At 45.6% G+C, this 23,901-nt stretch overlaps 1 protein-coding gene across 1 annotated transcript in view; it reads left to right on the top strand.

Annotated features, from left to right (window-relative positions):
• ak9 (adenylate kinase 9) overlaps positions 1-23,901 on the top strand; it is a 404,375-nt gene that overhangs the window by 150,632 nt on the left and 229,842 nt on the right. Inside the window, exons 16-17 of the mRNA XM_067985304.1 lie at positions 606-782; positions 20,387-20,593. Coding sequence (XP_067841405.1) covers positions 606-782; positions 20,387-20,593 — 384 coding nt within the window. The remainder of the gene's footprint in view (positions 1-605; positions 783-20,386; positions 20,594-23,901) is intronic.

Raw genomic sequence — 23,901 nt, 5'->3', positions numbered from 1 at the left:
GACCAAGACTGTAATGAGGTCTGGAGCCGAATGGTCCTGGCGGAACATAAACTGAGCATTGGTGAGCAGGTTATTGGTAGCATTGTCCACGACACCTTCCATCACTTTACTGATGATTGAGAGGAGACTGATGGGGCGATAATTGGCCGGATTGGATTTGTCCTGTTTTTGTGGATAGGACATAACTGGACATTGTCGGGTAGATGCCAGGGTTGTAGCTGTACTGGAACAGTTTGGCTAGAGGTGCTGCTCGTTCTGGAGCACAAGTCTTCAGCACTACAGCCGGGATGTCGTCGGGGCCCATAGCCTTTGCTGTATCCAGTGCACTCAGCCATCTCTTGATATCATGTGGAGTGAATCGAATTGGCTGAAGACTGGCTTCTGTGATGGTAGGGATATCAGGAGGAGGCCGAGATGGATCATCCACTCAGCACATCTCGCTGAAGATAGTTACAAACGCTTAGTATCTTAAGTTATCAACTTATATTATTTCTCATTAACTGTAATCTGATCCAATATATTGGTTGATTTACAAACATATGAAAATGACATGCAAAAAAGGACCATAACGCTTGCCCCACAATAACTCAACTGTTGCATTTCAGCTACAACTGATGAAGAAATGAAGGAACCTACCCAATCTAAATCAGATATACAGATATCTGAAGCACAGCCCTCAGCAGAGACAGATCAAGCTGAGTCTGATCAACAACCTACAACTGAAAATGAACCAGAACCAGCACCTGCACCTGAACCTGAACCTCAACCGGAACCAGAACCAGGTCAGTTCTGTCATTGATAACATTTCCAAAATAAGACTTTTTAAAAAATATAATAAGAACCTTTATCAAAAACTGAATTTTTTTTTTATTATTCGTTCATGGCATGTGGGCATCGCCGGAAAGGCCGGCATTTATTGCCCATCCCTAATTGCCCATGAGAAGGTGGTGGTGAGCCGCCTTCTTGAACTGCTGCAGTCCGTGTGGTGACGGTTCTCCCACAGTGCTGTTAGGAAGGGAGTTCCAGGATTTTGACCCAGCGACGATGAAGGAACAGCGATATATTTCCAAGTCGGGATGGTGTGTGACTTGGAGAGAAACGTGCAGGTGGTGTTGTTCCCATGTGCCTGCTGCTCTTGTCCTTCTAGTTGGTAGAGGTCGTGGGTTTCGGAGGAGCTGTCGAAGAAGCCTTGGCGAGTTGCTGCAGTGCATCCTGTGGATGGTACACACTGCAGCCACTGTGCGCCGGTGGTGAAGGGAGTGAATGTTTAGGGTGGTGGATGGGGTGCCAATCAAGCGGGCTGCTGCTTTGTCCTGGATGGTGTCGAGCTTCTTGGATGTTGTTGGAGCTGCACTCATCCAAGCAAGTGGAGAGTATTCCATCACGCTCCTGAATTGTTCCTTGTAGATGGTGGAAAGGCTTTGGGGAGTCAGGAGGTGAGTCACTCACCACAGAATACCCAGCCTCTGACCTGCTCTCGTAGCCACAGTATTGATATGGCTGGTCCAGTTAAGTTTCTGGTCAATGGTGATCCCCAGGATGTTGATGGTGGGGGATTCAGTGATGGTAATGCCGTTGAATGTCAAGGGGAGGTGGTTAGACTCTCTCTTGTTGGAGATGGTCATTGCCTGGCACTTATCTGGCACGAATGTTACTTGCCACTTATGAGCCCAAGCCTGGATGTTGTCCAGGTCTTGCTGCATGCGGGCTCGGAATGCTTCATTATTTGAGGGGTTGCGAATGGAACTGAACACTGTGCAATCATCAGCGAACATCCCCATTTCTGAGGGAAGGTCATTGATGAAGCAGCTGAAGATGGTTGGGCCGAGGACACTGCCCTGAGGAACTCCTGCAGCAATGTCCTGGAGCTGAGATGATTGGCCTCCAACAACCACTACCATCTTCCTTTGTGCTAGGTATGACTCCAGCCACTGGAGAGTTTTCCCCCTGATTCCCATTGACTTCAATTTTACTAGGGCTCCTTGGTACCACACTCGGTCAAATGCTGCCTTGATGTCAAGGGCAGTCACTCTCACCTCACCTCTGGAATTCAGCTCTTTTGTCCATGTTTGGACTAAGGCTGTAATGAGATCTGGAGCCGAGTGGTCCTGGCGGAACCCAAACTGAGCATCGGTGAGCAGGTTATTGGTGAGTAAGTGCCGCTTGATAGCACTGTCGACGACACCTTCCATTGATGAACTCGATTCTTTCCCCTCAGTCTGGTTCAGCAAATTCTGAGTCGAATACACCGTTGCAGTTCAACAATAACTTTATTAGAGTCGAACTTGGAACTTGGTCTGCAGCATTGATCTGGACTCCCGATAGAGTCCCACCTATGCTGGCAAAGCAAGACAAAGAACATACAGAAAATACACACGTTTATACAGCTCAATAGGGGTTGGAACATTGTTAGCATGAGGGTCAATACCAATCATAAACCTGGCATAGGTTGGCCATGAGGGGTTACCTCACTACAGGCCAATCATGGACAATACAGTTAGCTGATCAGGCCGCAGTGACAGACATAGATGAATGTCTCTTCATCTCCTAGCTTGGAATGTTTTCCCCCAATCATCCCACATCCTTATCAGCTAACCTGGAATGGTCTCTGGCTTCATTAAGCTCATTATTTCATAGAATCATAGAATCATAGAAGTTACAACATGGAAACAGGCCCTTCGGCCCAACATGTCCATGTCGCCCAGTTTATACCACTAAGCTAGTCCCAATTGCCTGCACTTGGCCCATATCCCTCGATACCCATCTTCCCCATGTAACTGTCCAAATGCTTTTTAAAAGACAAAATTGTACCCGCCTCTACTACTGCCTCTGGCAGCTCGTTCCAGACACTCACCACCCTTTGAGTGAAAAAATTGCCCCTCTGGATCCTTTTGTATCTCTCCCCTCTCACCTTAAATCTGTGCCCCCTCGTTATAGACTCCCCTACCTTTGGGAAAAGATTTTGACTATCGACCTTATCTATGCCCCTCATTATTTTATAGACTTCTATAAGATCACCCCTTAACCTCCTACTCTCCAGGGAATAAAGTCCCAGTCTATCTAACCTCTCCCTGTAAGTCAAACCATCAAGTCCCGGTAGCATCCTAGTAAATCTTTTCTGCACTCTTTCTAGTTTAATAATATCCTTTCTATAATAGGGTGACCAGAACTGTACACAGTACTCCAAGTGTGGCCTCACCAATGCCCTGTACAACTTCAACAAGACATCCCAACTCCTGCATTCAATGTTCTGACCAATGAAACCAAGCATGCTGAATGCCTTCTTCACCACCCTATCCACCTGTGACTCCACTTTCAAGGAGCTATGAATCTGTACTCCTAGATCTCTTTGTTCTATAACTCTCCCCAACGCCCTACCATTAACGGAGTAGGTCCTGGCCCGATTCGATCTACCAAAATGCATCACCTCACATTTATCTAAATTAAACTCCATCTGCCATTCATCGGCCCACTGGCCCAATTTATCAAGATCCCGTTGCAATCCTAGATAACCTTCTTCACTGTCCACAATGCCACCAATCTTGGTGTCATCTGCAAACTTACTAACCATGCCTCCTAAATTCTCATCCAAATCATTAATATAAATAACAAATAACAGCGGACCCAGCACCGATCCCTGAGGCACACCGCTGGACACAGGCATCCAGTTTGAAAAACAACCCTCGACAACCACCCTCTGTCTTCTGTCGTCAAGCCAATTTTGTATCCAATTGGCTACCTCACCTTGGATCCCATGAGATTTAACCTTATGTAACAACCTACCATGCGGTACCTTGTCAAATGCTTTGCTGAAGTCCATGTAGACCACGTCTACTGCACAGCCCTCATCTATCTTCTTGGTTACCCCTTCAAAAAACTCAATCAAATTCGTGAGACATGATTTTCCTCTCACAAAACCATGCTGACTGTTCCTAATTAGTCCCTGCCTCTCCAAATGCCTGTAGATCCTGTCCCTCAGAATACCCTCTAACAACTTACCCACTACAGATGTCAGGCTCACTGGTCTGTAGTTCCCAGGCTTTTCCCTGCCGCCCTTCTTAAACAAAGGCACAACATTTGCTACCCTCCAATCTTCAGGCACCTCACCTGTAGCGGTGGATGATTCAAATATCTCTGCTAGGGGACCCGCAATTTCCTCCCTAACCTCCCATAACGTCCTGGGATACATTTCATCAGGTCCCGGAGATTTATCTACCTTGATGCGCGTTAAGACTTCCAGCACCTCCCTCTCTGTAATATGTACACTCCTCAAGACATCACTATTTATTTCCCCAAGTTCCCTAACATCCATGCCTTTCTCAACCGTAAATACCGATGTGAAATATTCATTCAGGATCTCACCCATCTCTTGTGGTTCCGCACATAGATGACCTTGTTGATCCTTAAGAGGCCCTACTCTCTCCCTAGTTACCCTTTTGCCCTTTATGTATTTGTAGAAGCTCTTTGGATTCACCTTTGCCTGATCTGCCAAAGCAATCTCATATCCCCTTTTTGCCCTCCTGATTTCTCTCTTAACTCTACTCCGGCAATCTCTATACTCTTCAAGGGATCCACTTGATCCCAGCTGCCTATGCATGTCATATGCCTCCTTCTTCTTTTTGACTAGGGCCTCAATCTCCCGAGTCATCCAAGGTTCCCTACTTCTACCAGCCTTGCCCTTCACTTTATAAGGAATGTGCTTACACTGAACCCTGGTTAACACACTTTTGAAAGCCTCCCACTTACCAGACGTCCCTTTGCCTGCCAACAGACTCTCCCAATCAACTTCTGAAAGTTCCTGTCTAATACCATCAAAATTGGCCTTTCCCCAATTTAGAATTTTAACTTTTGGGCCAGACCTATCCTTCTCCATAGCTATCTTAAAACTAATGGAATTATGATCACTGGTCCCAAAGTGATCCCTCACTAACACTTCTGTCACCTGCCCTTCCTTATTTCCCAAGAGGAGGTCAAGTTTTGCCCCCTCTCTAGTCGGGCCATCCACATACTGAATGAGAAATTCCTCCTGAATACACTCAACAAATTTCTCTCCATCCAAGCCCCTAATGCTATGGCTGTCCCAGTCAATGTTGGGAAAGTTAAAGTCCCCTACTATTACCACCCTATTTTTCTTGCAGCTGTCTGTAATCTCCTTACATATTTGCTCCTCAATTTCCCGTTGACTATTTGGGGGTCTGTAGTACAATCCTATCAAAGTGATCTCTCCCTTCTTATTTTTCAGTTCTACCCATATGGACTCAGTGGGCGAACCCTCGGATATATCCCCTCTCACTACTGCCGTGATGTTCTCCCTAATCAAGAACGCAACTCCCCCTCCTCTCTTACCTCCTGCTCTATCTTTCCTATAGCATCTGTACCCTGGAACATTGAGCTGCCAGTCCTGCCCCTCCCTTAGCCATGTTTCAGTAATAGCTATAACATCCCAGTCCCATGTACCCATCCATGCCCTGAGTTCATCTGCCTTGCCCATCAGACTTCTTGCATTGAAATAAATGAAGTTTAATCTAGACTTCCCTTGGTCTTTGCCCTGCTTTCTCAGACCATCTGTCCGGTCATGTTCTGTACACTCTCCCTTACTGCCTTTTGTTTCTGTCACCACTTTATTTCCCACTGACTTCCTGCATCGGTTCCCATCCCCCTGCCACATTAGTTTAAACCCTCCCCAACAGCACTAGCAAACACTCCCCCTAGGACATTGGTTCCAGTCCTGCCCAGATGCAGACCGTCCAATTTGTACTGGTCCCACCTCCCCCAGAACCGGTTCCAATGGCCCAGGAATTTGAATCCCTCCCTCTTGCACCATCTCTCAAGCCACGTATTCATCTTAGCTATCCTGTCATTCCTACTCTGACTAGCCCGTGGCACTGGTAGCAATCCTGAGATTACTACCTTTGAGGTCCTACTCTTTAGTTTAACTCCTAACTCCCTAAATTCAGCTTGTAGGACCTCATCCTGTTTTTTACCTATATCGTTGGTGCCTATATGCACCACGACAACTGGCTGTTCACCCTCCCCCTCCAGAATGTCCTGCAGCCGCTCCGAGACATCCTTGACCCTTGATCACCCAGCTGCACAGAGACACCTACACCAAACTCCCTACTCCCTAATGGCAACATGTCAATGATGAGCATAAGCAGACCCCAACATCTAACGAGTTACTCATCTCACTATTAGCCTTGAAGGGGCCCATTGTTCTAACCTAGGCAGCTTCTAATTAACCCTTGCTTGTCCTATTACTACTTTTCTACTTTGCCACTTAGACATTCTCATTCCCCCCTTTTATCATTTTATGATAACTAATCTTTGCCCACTCAGCAATTCTGCCTGAGCAGGGGTTTATACCGAGATCTGTTCCATTGCTACCTTACAGCAGATTTTGATGCAAGCTACAATCAGGCCGAGAGTAAGTATTGTTACAATCAGAATAATTAATCCATGCATCAAATACGATCCCCATGAGCCACTGAGTAGCCAGTCTAACCAACCTTCTCCCAGGGTTTGGTGTAGTTTCGTTACGGCTTTCTGTATATGCTCAGCCAGATTAGTTATGTTTTCTGAGCTATCTGGTATGTAAGTGCAGCACTCTGATCCAATCATCGCACACGTGCCACCTTCCTTGGCTAGGATATAATCAAGGGCCATCCTATTCTGGAGGGCTGTTGTTCTCATAGCCACCATTTCCGCACTAATTTCAGATAGGGCTTCAGCTGTCTCATTAGCTACCTCCTCTAACATCGAAGCCACAAGACGAATTTCGTTGATCAACGTGGCCACCCCATACCCAGGGAATAAAATAGCGAAGTATCGCTCTGTTTCTGTAATTGCCCTTTTGGACCGGTAATGGTGATGATCTGCTAGAGAAGGCAAGTGATGGATATATGGTACCACATATCCCAAATAGCAGGACCCAGTCCATTTCTGAGGTAACCATGGGTATGCCTTATGGCCGCATATGAAATACGTACCATTGTGGGCTGTCAGATTGGAGGGTAATTCCGTGAATGCGGGCACCCCGTCCGGTCCCAGAGATTGTTTCCCCCCTTCGACTCTGTGCTCTAATACTGACCCATTTCCGCAGCCGGTCCATTGGATGGTACTGACGCTGGCTTCCAGTGTCACATTGATGTATTGAGTACAACTGCTCCAGCCCATCACCTGCCCTCCTGTGGTGTTTTTGGACAGGCATATTATCCCCTGAGGCCTTGACGTGTTGGTGAGAATCAGAAATGGGGGCTTATGGGTACGATTGTAATTGGGTTGGTACCACCCCTGAAATTTGATCCCACACTTGGTGTGGTTGGTATATTCCTTCCATTGTTCCCCTACTGGAATTGGCACTGTTAGATCGTTTGCTCGCACATAGCCATTGTCCCTAATACCATTCCCGTCAGTTTCATTCTGATTTATCACCCATTCCGCCATTTCTGGGGAAGTTATGGGGAATTGGTTTAAGTGGGATGCCTCCCTTACTGTGAATGGGAATGTGGCTACAGACCCAGCACGCACTCTGTCCCTGACCCCTTGCATACTTATAACTCATATACAGGAAAGTGTTGAAATGCAATTCGCGCTTTTGGTGTGGGAGATCTCTCTTACGTCTCTGTGGCAGGGAACCCTCTAATCTTGCATAGTCAAAAATATCGATAGGGGCTAACCCATTATGCTTTTTCTCTTGGTTAAATCTCAAGTACCGATCGTGCCTCTGTGTATCTCTCTCTTGTTGACACAATTCAGGGGACCTTTGTCCTTCACGTTTACAGACATAATCATATTTGCAATCAGTCCAATGACAGGGTAAGGCACCATCTGATCGACCTCTCATCTCTAGTGTACGGTGGGGCTGCCTCAGGAGCCCGGTACAGTTGCCCATACGGGTGACGTTCCATCTTCCAAATTCCTCTGGGTCATCGTCGTTGCACCGAAGTACGTCTCCTTGGCACAGGTGGTATATGTGTTCAGGCTGGTCCCGTCGACATGTTCTCCTTTTAGTTACTCCCAGGGTCAGTAAGAGTCCAAGGCAGAAGATCCAAGGCAAGACTTCCATGGCTGGTCACGATACCTGTATAGGGAAGATTTCTTAAGAGAAAAGAGAAGTTAGCATCTTAAATTTGACTGATAGTTTTACAGTGGTGGAGGTGAACCCAAGCACTCTTCCCCTCTACCTTCACAGCGGTAGGGGTGGTGAGTAGGACCTGGTAGGGCCCCTCCCAACGAGGTTCCAGTCCTCTCCTTGTCCAATTCCTGATTAACACGTACGTTCCTGGTTCGATTTTAGATGGACTGGCTATAGGAGGAAGTTTGACGTAGGCAGCTCGTACCCGAGAGTGGAGGCTTCTCAATGCCTTAGTTAATGACAAAATATAATTAGTCATTTCTGTTGTCATGTGGTGAAAGTGGACGGTTTTCAGAACATTTTGATTCCACGGGGTCTTGAGGGGTCTCCCATATATAGTTTCAGCAGGACTTAACCGTGCTATCCCAGCCGGGGTAGTACGTATCTGAAATAAGGCTATAGGAAGAAGTTTGAGCCAAGTAGTACCAGTCTCTGCCTGCAATTTAGCCAGTTTATTTTTCAAAGTCTGATTAGCACGTTCAACCAACCCAGCGGCTTGTGGTCTGTAAGCACAATGTAGCTGCTGTTTAATGCCCATCTGGATGCAGAATTCCTTGTTCACCTGACCCACAAAATGAGGGCCGTTATCGGAACTCAATTGATTTGGAATTCCGTACCTAGGGATGATCTCTTTCATCAGAACTTTTACAACAGTGGAGGCTTTGTTATCCGTGGTCGGATAGGCCTCTATCCATTTACTAAATACATCAACAATGACTAAAACATATTTATAACCCTGACATCTTTCCAACTCAATGTAGTCCATTTGGAGGGTCTCAAAGGGACCTTCAGGTAAAGGGGTCTTTCCCCATTCGCAAGGCACTCCCTTTCCAGGGTTGTGTTGTTGACAAATGAGGCAACGACTGCTGATGCTCTGGGCTAGGGCTTGCAACCTAGGATGCCACCATGTAGCCAGCAGTGTATCACTAGTAGCCTTGGCACAACAATGAGTTGCAAAGTGTACACATTCAATAACCCATAATGCTAATTCATCTGACATACAAGTCTGCCCCGCAGGGGTAACCCACAATTTAGACACACAGTCATAAGTACAACCAAGTTGTTCCCACAATTGCTTATCACAGTCAGGAGCGTCCTCCTGTAAGTTAATGACATCTTGGATGGTTGGCATTGGCTTTTCAGAGGGAGACTTGCTCTGTTTTGAGCTTTTAGTCTGACTCATCATTCTAGGGACAACCACGCTCTGTGTCTGGGAAGCTTCCTTAGCTTCCTGATCAGCATATCTATTCCCTATATCTACTGGGGTCTGTCCTGTCGTGTGGGCGGAGCATTTTATAACTGAAATCTGTCTTGGTAACATAAGGGCTTGTAACAAATCTGAGACTAACTTCTGATGGGAAATCTGCGTACCTGCAGAAGTCAGAAACCCTCTGTTTTTCCATAACTGTCCAAAATCGTGAACTACCCCGAAAGCGTATCTGGAATCTGTATACACATTAACCCTTTGGTCTTTTCCGAGGACACAAGCTCTTATCAGTGCAAACAGCTCCGCTTGTTGGGCAGAATATGGAAATTCAAAAGCAGCAGATTCGACAGTTTTACCGTCCTGGTCCACTATTGCATATCCTGAAAGTTTCTCCCCAAAGGAACCAATAGAGGCACTCCCATCTACATACATAGTTGTGTCCGGATCTTTTATTGGGATATCAGACAGATCGTCTCTGACAGAAGTGTCTTCCTTAATCAAAGATAAACAATCGTGTCCTGGATCAGTCTGTTCAAGGGGTGGCTCTGTGAGAAAACATGCTGGGTTGATGGTAGTACAATGTTTAAATCGCAGCTTAGGATTATTCAGCAGATATATCTCATACTTATTTTGTCGAGCCATGGTAAGATGTTGAGTCTGCAGCTGGCCTAATAATGCAGTTACCGAGTGTGAACTGTATACAGTGATGTCCTGTTGTAAAGTCAGATTAGCAGCCGACTGCAGGCTATTGTAAATGGCCGTTAAAATCTGAGTACAAACTAGATGTCCCAGTGCCACCGGATCTAGTTTCGAAGAGTAGTACGCTACCGGTCTATGCTTGTCTCCATGTTTTTGAGTTAAAACAGCAGTCGAGCAATCAGTGAGGATAGTACAGTACAACTGAAATGGTCTGTCATACAGGGGTCTCCCCAATGTGGGTGCTTGTGACAAAGCTTCCTTTAATCTCTTAAATGCCCCTAAGGCGTCGGAATCTAGTTGAAATTCGCCCTCTAAGCTGGTATACGGCGTTAATAATTTAGTGTCCAAAGCAATGTTAGGGATCCACTGTCTGCAATAGTTCATCATTCCCATCCACTGCCGGACCTCCTTTGCAGTGTGAGGTACAGGGAACTGACAGATTGGTTCAATCCTGCTTCTTTCTAGGCTCCGCTCGGTTGCTGAGAGCATGATACCAAGAAACTTAACCCTCTGTTGGCCCACCAGTACTTTCGAATGGGATACTATGTATCCTAGTGAGGATAAGTGATTTAGCTGTTGGGCAGTGTCTTCCCGGTTACTCTGCTCATCAGGGCTGGCTATCAACAGATCATCGACATACTGGACTAGCGCAGACCCTTGTTTTAAAGTTAATGTCTGTAATTGCTCCTGTAAGCATCTAGAAAATAACGTTGGGGAGTTAACGAAGCCTCGTGGCAGTCGGGTCCACGCATATTGCTGTCCTTTGTAAGTGAAAGCAAAAAGATACTGGCTTGATGGGTCTAGCGGCAAGGCGAAAAAAGCATGTTGGAGATCGACTACTGCAAAGACTTTGGCTGTTGCAGGAATTTGAGCCAGAATGTGGGCTGGATTGGCCACTAACGCATGTATCGATTGTACAATCGCATTAATTGATCGTAAATCCTGTACTAATCTGTACTGATTCGGCTTTCCTGGCTTCGGAACTGCCAGGATGGGCGTGTTACACGGGGACTGACATTTAATCAAAATACCTTGCTTTAATAATCCAGCGATCAGTTTGTCAATGCTTGGTATTGCCTGTTGCTTTAGTGGGTATTGTCGAATAGAGGGTAATACAACATTGTCCTGCAGAGCGATATGAATAGGAGTCATTTTAACACATCCGACCTGTGTGGGATCCTCTGCCCACACTTGTGGATTGACGTATTCTGGTTTTTCATTGCCCACATGGTGGCACAATTGTGCCCTGTTAACCCTTGGTGTCTGATAAAACAGAATAGTCCGGCCGTCTGACAGGGTCTGTTTCTGTCGGTTATCTGGATCAGCTTGTTCGACTGCACGTTTTACCATGGGTCCTAAATCTTTCGCATGGTACGGGTAATTTACCTCCCGGGTGATATGTGGGACTCCCTTTATTTCAAAGTATCCTGGATCCCATCCCATTGTCTTCGCAGCACGCCGAGTAATGTAACCTGTAATAGGTGCTTCCTTCCACAACTCTGAGGGGATCTCAACATACTCTGCTCTCCCTTCTGGTCCTGTAACCATAGCTCGACGGATAACTCCCCATTCCGTTCCTACATAGCTTCGGTAAAAGTCCTCCAATTCCTTATTTCTCCCACTCCTATCGTAGGCCAAGGTTACATGAAGGGAACCCTCATCTTTGAAGTCTAGAGACCACCATTGTGGTGTGATGGAAACATAACACTGCATTTTAGGGGCCCATGGTTTCACAGTCAGTCCTTCGTCCCCGCACTCAATGCTCAGGCGGAATGCACATAGCAAGTCTCTAGCCATGAGGTTACAGTCTAGTCCACTTGTAATTACAAATTGGTGTTTTACTGACTCATCTCCAAATTGTACTTCCACTGGTTCAGATATCGGGTATTGGCTCACTTGTCCCTGAAAACCAGACAGACTCTGTTTTTCCCCGGACTCAGGGAGATTGAGTTCCGATCGGACAGATGACATGGTTGCTCCGGTGTCTACTAAGAATGTATGTGGGTTTCCTTTAATCATCAGTGACAGAACGGGCTCCTGCTCTGACTGGATCCCGTTTACCACAAGGTTAGCTAGTCAATACTGGGGGAACGGATTGTTTTGGGAAAGGTCCGTATATCTTCGCTGCCCTTGCATATGGCCCCCTTTTCCTTGTCTACGGGAGGGACATTGCTTGCTCCAGTGGCCTGGCTGACCACAATTAAAACAGGCATCTGAACCTGTTTTTCTCCCCCCTCCTCCTCTCACTTCAAAATCACGTCTCGGGGGAACGTAGGGTGGGCCGTAATTAGGAGCGGTTGGTCCATTAGGGTGTGTAATGTACCCATTCCCTTCTCCGTCAACCCATCCTGGGACACAATACTGAGGCTCCATCTGATATCCTGTTCTGTCTGGGATGTGTTTCGGCTCTTCCTTTTTTACCACATACTCAGTTTTGACTCGAACCTGGGCTTGACCTTCCTGGTGCTTATTATCCGTCCAGTAGTATTTCACTGCCCTATCCATCTGATTGGGAGTATTCTCTGACCAGTTCATATTATTAGTCTTAATTGCTTGAGCAACCTGAGTCGGCAGGCAGTTCAGTAGCGTAGCGCAGTACAGTGGTGAGTTTCTTCCCTCACGGTATGCTACATCTCCTGACTGATTCTGGTATATTTCAGAGAATCTTTCCAAATATTCGTCTGCTCCCTCGCCCTTTTTAGGCCTGGTGTCTAAGATCTTATTTAGGTCAATTGGTTTTTGTAGGGTGGTGGTCAAGGCGTTGAGTATAGACTGTTCGCGATCACCATTCTGTGCCTGAGCGTTTGCCAATTCAGTATAATTCGCATACTGTAAGTGACCCAAAAACCGAGTGCGTTCAGCAGGGGTTAAAATTTGCTGCACTAATGCCCACAAGTCTCTTGGTTCTGCATTATAAACGGAAATGGTAGTCCGAAGAAAGTCTACAAACAGGGTAGGTGATTTCTTTCTATCCGGCATCCCTGCTAGAATGGCCATTATCTCGTGGGGTCTCCAGGGACAGTACACATTTATCAATTGGGGGTTGCCGGGTGCTCCGACGTTAGCCAGGTCATAGGCGGGATTAGGCACCTGTTTCATTGGTAACTGACGAGGGGTCGATTCATACTTAACTAGTGTCTCAGTACGAGGTTCTGAGTCTAGCGATGTCAAGTCGTCTCCTGCTGCTCCACTGTCTGTGTCTCTAAGTTCCTGACTGTCCAGTCTCTGATCTCTCTGCTTTCTAAAACTAAGTGGGCTGGCTGAGAATTTAAATGTTGGAGCCAATAATTCCGTAGTTTTACTTCTGGTATGGGAGGAGACCGGGGAGACAATTTGAGGCGTTATCGCAGGGGTTTGAACATCCGGTTCCGTAGGCACCGAAGGATAGAGATTACCGTACTCAGGAGGGAGCTACACGGGACCTACAATTCCACTCATCCAATTCATCCTCGTCTTCCTCAGCCAAGCAAAGGCCAATCATTGGATTACGTAATCCACTTTTATCAAGCCCTTTTGGCTCACCCGAAATCTTTTCAGACTTCTGTTTAGAGTGTCTCTCATTTTTACATTCTCCTTTTAAGACCTCTACAGACTTAACCACTGCTCCCTCAGTGAGTGTTATTCCTAACTTCAACGCGTTATCTTGCCAACTTGCTAATACCGAAGCTTCTTTCAATTCTTGACAGTACTGTCTCCATAAAGCAATTAACCCTTTGGTTGGTTTAGCTGCATTATTTTTCCAAATTAATTCCTCTGCTTTTATGGCAGTATCTAGGTCTTTAGTTCCTCCCAATGGCCATTGAACATTTCCCAGTCTTTTATTCAACCCGCCTGACAATTGTCTAAATTGTTTTGCCTTGTCTGGATATTTTTCACACAAAATCTGTAAGGCACTGCCGGGCTCTGCAGTGACATCCAGACAATTACCCATTTTATCTCTCGTTTCCCTTACGCTTAATCAACTAGTTAACACAACCGTATTATCGCCCCCCAGTCGCTTACTGGATTTAATTATGGTCCTGACCGCTTGTGCGTCACAATCCTAAGTGCCCTTGGTGTCTGCGCCCACTTCAGGGTCCTGACCTTCGCGTGGAGGATCTCCTCTCTTAACAACTGGTCTAAGGCTGAGCGTGTGACATCGGCACTTCCTTCTGTAGTCGATCAGCACAAGCAATCAGTTCCTGTTTATACCCACTCCCCAAGGATTCGACGTTCTGGTTTATACCCAATCACCAGAGACTCGAACACTAACTCTTAGTGATATTGATCACTGACCCACCGTGTTCTAAGGTCCTGTTTATATCCAATTATCAGGAACTCGAACCTAGTGATATTTTGATCACTAACGCACCGTATTCGAAATTCCTGTTTATTTCCAGTTACCAGGAACTCGAACCTAGTGATATTTTGATCACTAACGCACCGTATTCGAAATTCCTGTTTATATCCAGTTACCAGGAACTCGAACATTGACTTTCAGTGATAATTTTGATCACCGACCTAAGTTTAATTATTCCCTCAGCACGTATGCTGACCCTCAGCCAAAGCTGACCCTCAGCCGAAGCTGACCGACCCTCAGCCGAAGCTGACCCTCAGTGATGTCGAATCACTGACCTATCTCGGTGTATTCGCCAGACTGACCTGAATCTCGTAAGGACGCCACACGAGTGTTAGCGAGTGGACGATTCGTCATCAGACTTAACAGATTCAGGAAAGCCGAAGTGGTAAAAGAAAGCTTTACTCACCCCGGGGGCGCCTCCTCCTTCGTCCGTGTCTGAGACAATCCGCCTCTTACTCCGCGAACTCTCGGTGATCGACCGTTGAGATCCTGCCGACTACGCCAAATGATGAACTCGATTCTTTCCCCTCAGTCTGGTTCAGCAAATTCTGAGTCGAATACACCGTTGCAGTTCAACAATAACTTTATTAGAGTCGAACTTGGAACTTGGTCTGCAGCATTGATCTGGACTCCCGATAGAGTCCCACCTATGCTGGCAAAGCAAGACAAAGAACATACAGAAAATACACACGTTTATACAGCTCAATAGGGGTTGGAACATTGTTAGCATGAGGGTCAATACCAATCATAAACCTGGCATAGGTTGGCCATGAGGGGTTACCTCACTACAGGCCAATCATGGACAATACAGTTAGCTGATCACGCCGCAGTGACGGACATAGATGAATGTCTCTTCATCTCCTAGCTTGGAATGTTTTCCCCCAATCATCCCACATCCTTATCAGCTAACCTGGAATGGTCTCTGGCTTCATTAAGCTCATTATTTCTATTGATCACCCAGCTGCACAGAGACACCTACACCAAACTCCCTACTCCCTAATGGCAACATGTCAATGATGAGCATAAGCAGACCCCAACATCTAACGAGTTACTCATCTCACTATTAGCCTTGAAGGGGCCCATTGTTCTAACCTAGGCAGCTTCTAATTAACCCTTGCTTGTCCTATTACAATGTTCTACTTTGCCACTTAGACATTCTCACCATCACTTTGCTGATGATTGAGAGTAGACTCAAATACAATAAGAACCGTTATCAAAAACTGAAATGAAATAATATATTTAAGTGCCACATTTGTGAAACAGTTCAGATCTTTGTGACAATGTAACAAGAAGTGTGCCTATCATGATATTTACTGCATGTACTAATTTAATAATTTATTGATGCTCTCAACTTCTCAAATAAATAATACTTATTATGCTGCTTGCAGTTGCTGTTATATTTTATCCCTCAGTGCCCTTAGGGAGGCCAGACATTATGTGCTTTAATTTTCCAAAACAATCAATAAGGTAAAAATGCATAATGCTTTGGCATCACTGTTCCTTGTGTGCCATAATGCCACAACATGGGAGCATTAAGACATGGGTTCCAACCTGCAGTTCTCCAGTTATTGATTTCCGATATATACTGAGCTATTGGATGTCAAGTGGGTATAAAATACTTCCCTGCAGAGGAAAGGGAAATCATTGGCCACTTTCATGTACTTCCTAGTTCTAAACAGAGCAATTGCTTCTGCAACATCACACATTTTCTGCTGAGATTTGCAGCAGGCGGTTGAAACTGTCATCTGAAATGGGCAGGGGCTTCATCAACATATGGAAATTAAGTGGAAGTGATTTATCTTTTTGGGTATTTCATTACCTGCTTAGTAAATTAGTACCGTTTCAAGCAGGAGAAAACTTTTGGTCCGTCTCGCTATTACTTGAACAGGTGCAGAAAATAATCAATAAGGCTAATGGACTGCTGGCCTTTATATCTAGAGGACTATGCTGCAGCTATACAAAACCCTGGTTAGACCGCACCTGGAGTACTGTGAGCAGTTCTGGGCACCGCACCTTCGGAAGGACATATTGGCTTTGGAGGGAGTGCAGCGTAGGTTTACTAGAATGATACCTGGACTTCAAGGGTTAAGTTACGAGGAGAGATTACACAAATTGGGGTTGTATTCTCTGGAGTTTTGAAGGTTAAGGGGTGATCTGATCGAAGTTTATAAGATATTAAGGGGAACAGATAGGGTGGATAGAGAGAAACTATTTCCGCTGGTTGGGGATTCTAGGAGTAGGGGGCACAGTCTAAAAATTAGAGCAAGACCTTTCAGGAGCGAGATTAGAAAACATTTCTACACACAAAGGGTGGTAGAAGTTTGGAACTCTCTTCCGCAAACGGCAATTGATACTAGCTCAATTGCTAAATTTAAATCTGAGATAGATAGCTTTTTGGCAATCAAAGGTGTTAAGGGATATGGGCCAAAGGCGGGTATATGGAGTTAGATCACAGATCAGCCATGATCATATCAAATTGCGGAGCAGGCACGAGGGGCTGAATGTCCTACTCCTGTTCCTATGTTCCTACTTGTGTTCCAGACTGTGTCGGTTGGGAATCTGCTGCAGATTGTCCTGGGGTGACCATATGCTCCATGCTGGACTGCAGAGCTTTAATCCCATGCAACAGAACTCACACACTAGCTCCCACGTGCTGAAATCTCTTTGTACAGTTTCCAATGCTTACATCAATCTATTATGCTCAGAAAACAGCCTTTTGAAAGTTAGGTCCCTGAGGTCTGTATCCATGTCCTCTTCAGAAGAGAAATTATGTAGTTACTTTTCCATCTCCAGCTGCTTCTGCTTACTTGGGCACCATATATCAGCTAGTGCATTTCTCTCAAAGTCACTATTTAAATTCTGCAAGGTTTATATTGCTGAGCTGGTGCTTGGTAGACTAAGAATGAGTGACAGTGCATCTTGAAGCTGGGCTTTCCATAACAATATCGCTGGATCCCGACTCTGAGTTATATGGCAGACCTAGAGAAAGAGAAGATGAACAAAGATTAGGATGGAATTTTGATTGCAGCGACATTTAATTTAACTTTCACAACAGCAGACATGGAATTGGTCACTTTCTGATTTGGTTTCAGCGAGTGAGGCACTGATTGAGTACAGAAAGAAGCATCAGGAAAAAATGTCCGCACGCCCTCAGATGGGACTAGGCCTCTAGCTTCCCTATGCCCTGCTTTTTCCGCAGTGTTCCTGCCTGGGACCTCTCTTTGTCTACCTTGTTGAAAGGAGTGAGAGGATTCAGTTTGAATGGGCCTCCTCCTGTGCCCTTCTCTCCTTGTTGTTACGAGCAGCATTCTCCTTAGTAGAATGGGTTAAATAATTGACACTGCAAGAAGGCATTCAGCCTTAAAGAATTTAGCCAGCTGATCATAGTGTAAGATGACAGGAACACGCATCATGTTGTAACAATGGATGGAAGGAATTGATGGGGGAACAGCATTTCAGGGTATCAGGAAAAGAACAAGGAAGGTCCAGCAAACTCTTCACTACTGCAAAATGGGCAAACATAGGAAGCTTCCAAGGTACTGTCAGCCTATGTCGAGCCAACGGCACAGGTTATGTCCTTCACAGTTGAATCAATGAGATTCTAACTTAGCATACCTGGTGAGATCGTTGAATTTTTGCAGCATTGCAGCCAGGTCCTTGTAATGATGCTGCTGGCATTCACATGGGTAGCTACCTGTCAAACAGCATGCCTAACTTGCTATACCCAGGAAAGTACACATCTCTCTTCAGCTGTACTTAATCAATTAAGTGTTCCACTGCCTCTAGAAAAGCGAGGTGCCCTGTTGCACCCTCACTGCCGAAAGGCATGATAGCAAGTTCCTGACAACTGTTCTCCCCTTTCGGTCTGAAAAATTGCATTGCTGTTTAAGCTGTTGCAGGCCTTTAAGACTTGTAGCAGCAAACAATTTTCCACCCCCTAATGAGCGAGTTGCCAATCCCATCTGTTACTTGTGCCTCTAGCTTGCCGACAATATAGTCATGAAGCTGAACACAGAAGCTATGCTGGATTCAGCGTTCATATTTTTGCATGGGTGTTATTCCTGATGCACCCGGTTCCAAGATCGAACGCGATAATTAATCTCACTATCACTAGTTGGAGAGTGAATCATTTGTATGAGGCCTTTCGGGTGAGAATGTGGATAAATGTGAAGTTATCCACTTCGGAAGGAAAAACAGAAAGGCAGCGTATTATTTAAATGGTGATAGATTGGGAAATGTTGATGTACAAAGGGACCTGGGTGTCCTTGTACACCAATCACTGAAAGCAAACATGCAGATGCAGCAAGCAGTTAGAAAGTCAAATGGTATGTTGGCCCTCATTGCAAGAGGATTTGAGTACAGGAGCAAGGATGTCTTACTTCAGTTATACAGGGCCTTGGTGAGACCACACCTGGAGTATTGTGTGCAGTTTTGGTCTCCTTACCTAAGAAAGGATATACCTGCCATAGAGGGAGTGCAGCGAAGGTTCACCAGACTGATTCCTGGGATGGCAGGACTGTCGTATGAGGAGAGATTGGGTCGACTCAGCCTGTATTCACTCGAGTTTAGAAGAATGAGAGGGGATCTCATTGAAATATATAAAATTCTGACAGGTCTAGACAGACTGGATGCAGGGGGTCCAGAACAAGGGGTCACAGTCTCAGGATATGGGGTAGGACATTTAGGACTGAGATGAGGAGAAATTTCTTCACTCAGAGGGTGGTGAACCTGTGGAATTCTCTACCACAGGAGGCTGTGGAGGCCAAGTCACTGAATATATTTAAGAAGGAGCTAGATAGATTTCTAGACACATAAGGCATCAAGGGGTATGGGGAGAGAGCGGGAATATGGTATTGAGCTAGAGGATCAGCCATGATTATGTTGAATGGCGGAGCAGGCTCGAAGGGCCGAATGGCCTATTCCTGCTCCTATTTTCTATGTTTCTAAAACACAGTATAGTCCTGTCAATAAGCTGATTAGGAGAATGGTTTATTTGAGGGTAGATGAAATTACTTTGGGTAACTAAAGGTGATGGTAAGCATTATCTAAGAATGAACCTCCTCCCAATGTTTGTAATGTAAAGTAAATTTTTGTTACATGCTAATAACCAACTGCCATTTTACCAACAGATGCAACTGCCCACATATGAGACCAAATTAAATAGTACAGAGTACAGTGGTTTTGAGACTGCTGCCTCCCTTCACCAGACTAAAACTTGTGAGGTTGAAATCTGGAGCCATCAGAGAAGAATTCTAGCCATATTTTTATCTGGTTAATTCTTCAACCTCATCACTAGCGCTTCCAAAAGAAATCTTTTCTTAGTTGAATGGGCTGATGAACTTGTGACTGCCTGATTTTGCATCACCTGATAGAAGCTGGCTTTTCCTTAAAGGGATTAATGCAAGTTATGTCATCTAGTGTCAGGCCATAAGTGTGACAAGTACTCAATCTTCCTGCTTTCCCACCCTCACCAATCAAATATGGTTCTTCGTACCCCACTGGGGGTATGATTAGCCTCATGGTTATGGCACTGGACTAGCAACCCAGAGACTGTGAATATCAAACCTCACCATGACAAGTTGTGAAATTTAATTTATAAACATCTGGTAATTTAAAGGCTAGCACCAGAAGATAACCATGAAAGCTGCTGGATTGTCATGAAAAACTCAACTGGTTCACTATTGTCCTTCAGGGAGGCCAACTCTACCCAGCCTGGCCTACATGTGACTCCACTTCCACACTATGTGGTTGACCCTAAATCCTCTTGGGGCAATGAGAATAAATACTACCTTGCCAATGTTGCCCACATCCCAAGAACAAATTTTTAAAAATCAATGTATGAGTTGGCAACTTCCCAAATGCAAGATTTGGTAATTAGGTGTTGTTAATGTTCTTTGGTAGACATATTACATAGCTCACAAGTGAAAAACAATTTATTTTAAGAAATTTAATGTAATGCCAAATATATGTGAGAATAAATTAAATTCTGTTTCATTATCAATCTTAGAAATCACACTACCTGAGGTTCCTGAGGGAGGTTATCCTGAAGGCCCAGAAATGGATCATTATGGCAAGATTATCGCTGATTACATTGCTGCCTGGCACACAATAGATTTAGTGCTTGTAGGGAAAACCTCAACTGTATATACAACATTGGAGATTGGTGAGAAAACTCCTGAGGCTCTTCTCGAAGAAGTTGTAAAAATTATGGATAGTAAGTGAAATTTTTCTATTGCCACAAGAAAATATTTTCAGTCTGCTTTTAAAAGTTACAGCCTGATTAAATGTTACAATATCTTTCAGATGATGTAGTAAAAATATACAGAGAAGCAAGGTCATTTATTATTAAACCCATTGATATTCTTGGTCTGCAATAATCCTGTATACTAAATTAGTAAATGATTCCTGTCTCCATGGGCGTAGGCAGTGTGCTCAAACACCCCCAACATTTCTGTGATGTATGTAATATATTGGACCACTCCTTCTTTCGAAAGAACATGCCTTAGATCACTTGATAGAACACACAATCGATGTTCTTCCAGAGCTACTCAGTTCTGCTGTGTTACCAGCCACAGCAAATTCCCCGCTGCACCAAATTGCTGTGTAAAAGTCTTCAGTTTTTCAGTCACTCTGTCCAAGTACCTGCAACAACAACAACTTGTATTTATATAGCGCCTTTAACATAGCAAAATGTCCCAAGGCGCTTAACAGGAGTGTTTTCAAACAAAATTTTACACCAAGCCACATAAGGAGATATTAGGACATGTGACCTAAAGCTTGATCAAAGAGGTAGATTTTAAGGAGCATCTTAAAGGAGGAGAGAGAAGTAGAGAGGCGGAGAGGTTTAGGGAGGGAATTTCAGAGCTTAGGGCCTAGGCAGCTGAAGGCATGGCCACTAATGATGGAGTGATTAAAATCGGGGATGTGCAAGAGACAAGAATTGGAGGAGGGCAGAGATCTCAGAGGATTGTAGGGCTGGAGGAGGTTATAGGGGCGAGGCTATGGAGGGATTTGAAAACAAGGATGAGAATTTTAAAATCAAGGCATTCCCAGGTCGGGAGCCAATGTAGGTCAGCAAGCACGGGGGTGATGGGAGAACAGAACTTGGTGCAAGTTAGGATATGGGCAGCAGAGTTTTGAATGAGCTCAAGTTTATGGAGGGTGGAAGATGGGAGGCCAGCCAGGAGAGCTATGGAAGAGCAGCAAGAGAACACTGCTTCTGCACTAGCACTGCTTCGGCATTTGCCCACTGTAATCCACTGTTTTATCAAAATGTGCACAATGTTAGTTACCCTACCAGTTTCAACCGTAAAAACAGAAAGATCTTTTTCCACACTCATGTGATTAAAGATTTATCGTCGCAAATTGACCAGTGAAAACCTACTCATTGGCTTGTGCTTCTAAATGGCCACTGGGATATTGCAGTGAATAATAGCAAAGTTATTAATAGATTAGTGACACATAACCAGTGCTTTAGAGTTTTTGTCCAATAGGACATTTTTTTCATTTGCTTTGTTCAAATTGATAGATTAAGGAAGTAATAATTTTTCTATTTGAAGTTTTTTGTGAAATTCCTATTTGGAAAATAGACCTACACCACTGCCAGTCTCTATTCACCATCACCTTGCCTGAAATTGAACATAGGATAATTTCACCTCTCCCCACCATTGGACAGTTGTTTTTGTACGAAACCCCGTGAAGTACTTGGGATAGCTAAAAGTGTAAGAAGTGTTTTTTATACAAACCATGATAAACTTAAATTTATTTGACATTTTTTTGAAAATCTCAATTTTCCTACCAGGAGTATCGTTTCCTGCTGAGCTACTCTCGTGATGCATTCCCAAGAAGCTCTATTGCAAGTAGCTTCAAATAAGACTGAGTTGTTCTGCAACCACTTACATACGTATGAAGATACAAAATCAGTAGCAAAAAACCATGGGCCCGATATTACCATGGCGGCGGGTTCGCGGCAGGGGGTAGATTGGGCGCGTGGGTAACGCGCCCGGTGAAATCAGTCTGCTCCGCACGCAATTACAGGCTGATTGGATCCACTTACCTGTTCTTCCGGGTTCCCCGCTGCTAAGCTGCGCGGCGGGAGGACTGCGCATGCACAGTAAGGTCTGTCAGCTGGAGGAGCCCTATTTAAAGGGGCAGTCCTCCACTGACTGATGCTGCAAGAAATAGGAAAAATTACAGCATGGAGCAGCCCAGGGGGAAGGCTGCTCCCAGGTTAATGATGCCTCACTCCAGCTCTTATTGCATGGGGTGAGGAGGAGGGGGAGGACAGAGATCTCCCCCCCCCCCGGCGGGCGGGAGGAAGCGGCCTGCCTCTGCCACCAAGAAGGCCTGGCTCGAGGTGGCAGAGGAGGTCATCTGTACCACCAACATATCGCCCACCTGCATACAGTGCAGGAGGTGCTGCAATGACCTAAGTAGGTCAGCCAAAGTGAGTACACTTACTCATTCCCCTACACTCCGTCTGCCACATCACCGCCCCCACCCCACATCTCCTTCTGCACAGCCAACACTACTCTATCACATCACCCCTCACACCCACTCAAACCTCATCCCCATCTTACCTGCAATTACTCACCTCGCCAGTACTCATCCCGCCACTACCATTCAACCCAATCCTCATACAATCTCATGGCTCCGTCTCATACTCACCCTCTCATGCATCTCTTTCACAGTCAGCCTCACTCATCCTGCCACTACCTGTGCTGCAGCCACAGGGCATGCATCACATATGTGCAGTAGGAAGCGTAAGGCAAACGTGTCGGGAGCATGAAGGGGATGCACAAGGGTGTTTGTGGGTTTGTCATGGTTTTTACTTATATTGAATTTCTGACCAACTCACCTTACATATTATATTGGCACCACTGCTGCCACGTCTTTGCGAATCTTGTCTGGTTTGTGCAATAATGCCCTTTCCTGAGGATCACAATGAAGACCCACGACTGATGCCACCCATTGAGTCACTGCAGAGTGGGTGTAGGTGTATTTGTAGGGCTGTTTTGTGCAGACGACTGAGTGACGTCAACGATGTCCCCGCTGGCACCCTGGAAGGATGCGGAGGAGAAGTTGTTGAGGGCAGTGGTGACTTTGACAGCGACAGGTAAGAAGATAGTGCTCGGGCCAGCCGGGAGCAGCTCGGCATGAAGGAGGCTGCAGATGTCCACGACTACATGTCGAGTGACTCTGAGTCTCCGTGTGCACTGCTGCTCAGAGAGGTCCAGGAAGCTGAGCCTCGGTCTGTGGACCCTGTGGCGAGGGTAGTGCCCTCTGCAACGCATCTCTCTGCGGTTGCCCTCCCTCCTGCTGTGCAGGTGGATGTGTCACAGCACTGTTTTGTGGAGCTCCACGTGTCAGAGAGGTAGACGGCGTGGCCGGCGAGGCTGGTGATGCTGTTCGCTCTCCGAGGAGGTCATGACTGCAGCTACGGCGGCCCCCATCCGGAAGATGTACATCTGAAGAGGTCCGCAAGGTAGGTAAATGTGTCTGGACACCAGGGTAAGTGTGCAA

This window comes from Heptranchias perlo, chromosome 5 (assembly GCF_035084215.1).
Source record: "Heptranchias perlo isolate sHepPer1 chromosome 5, sHepPer1.hap1, whole genome shotgun sequence".
NCBI lineage: Eukaryota > Metazoa > Chordata > Chondrichthyes > Hexanchiformes > Hexanchidae > Heptranchias > Heptranchias perlo.
The sequence above is the reverse complement of the archived record's forward strand: the minus strand, read 5'-3'. Positions and strand labels throughout refer to the sequence as shown.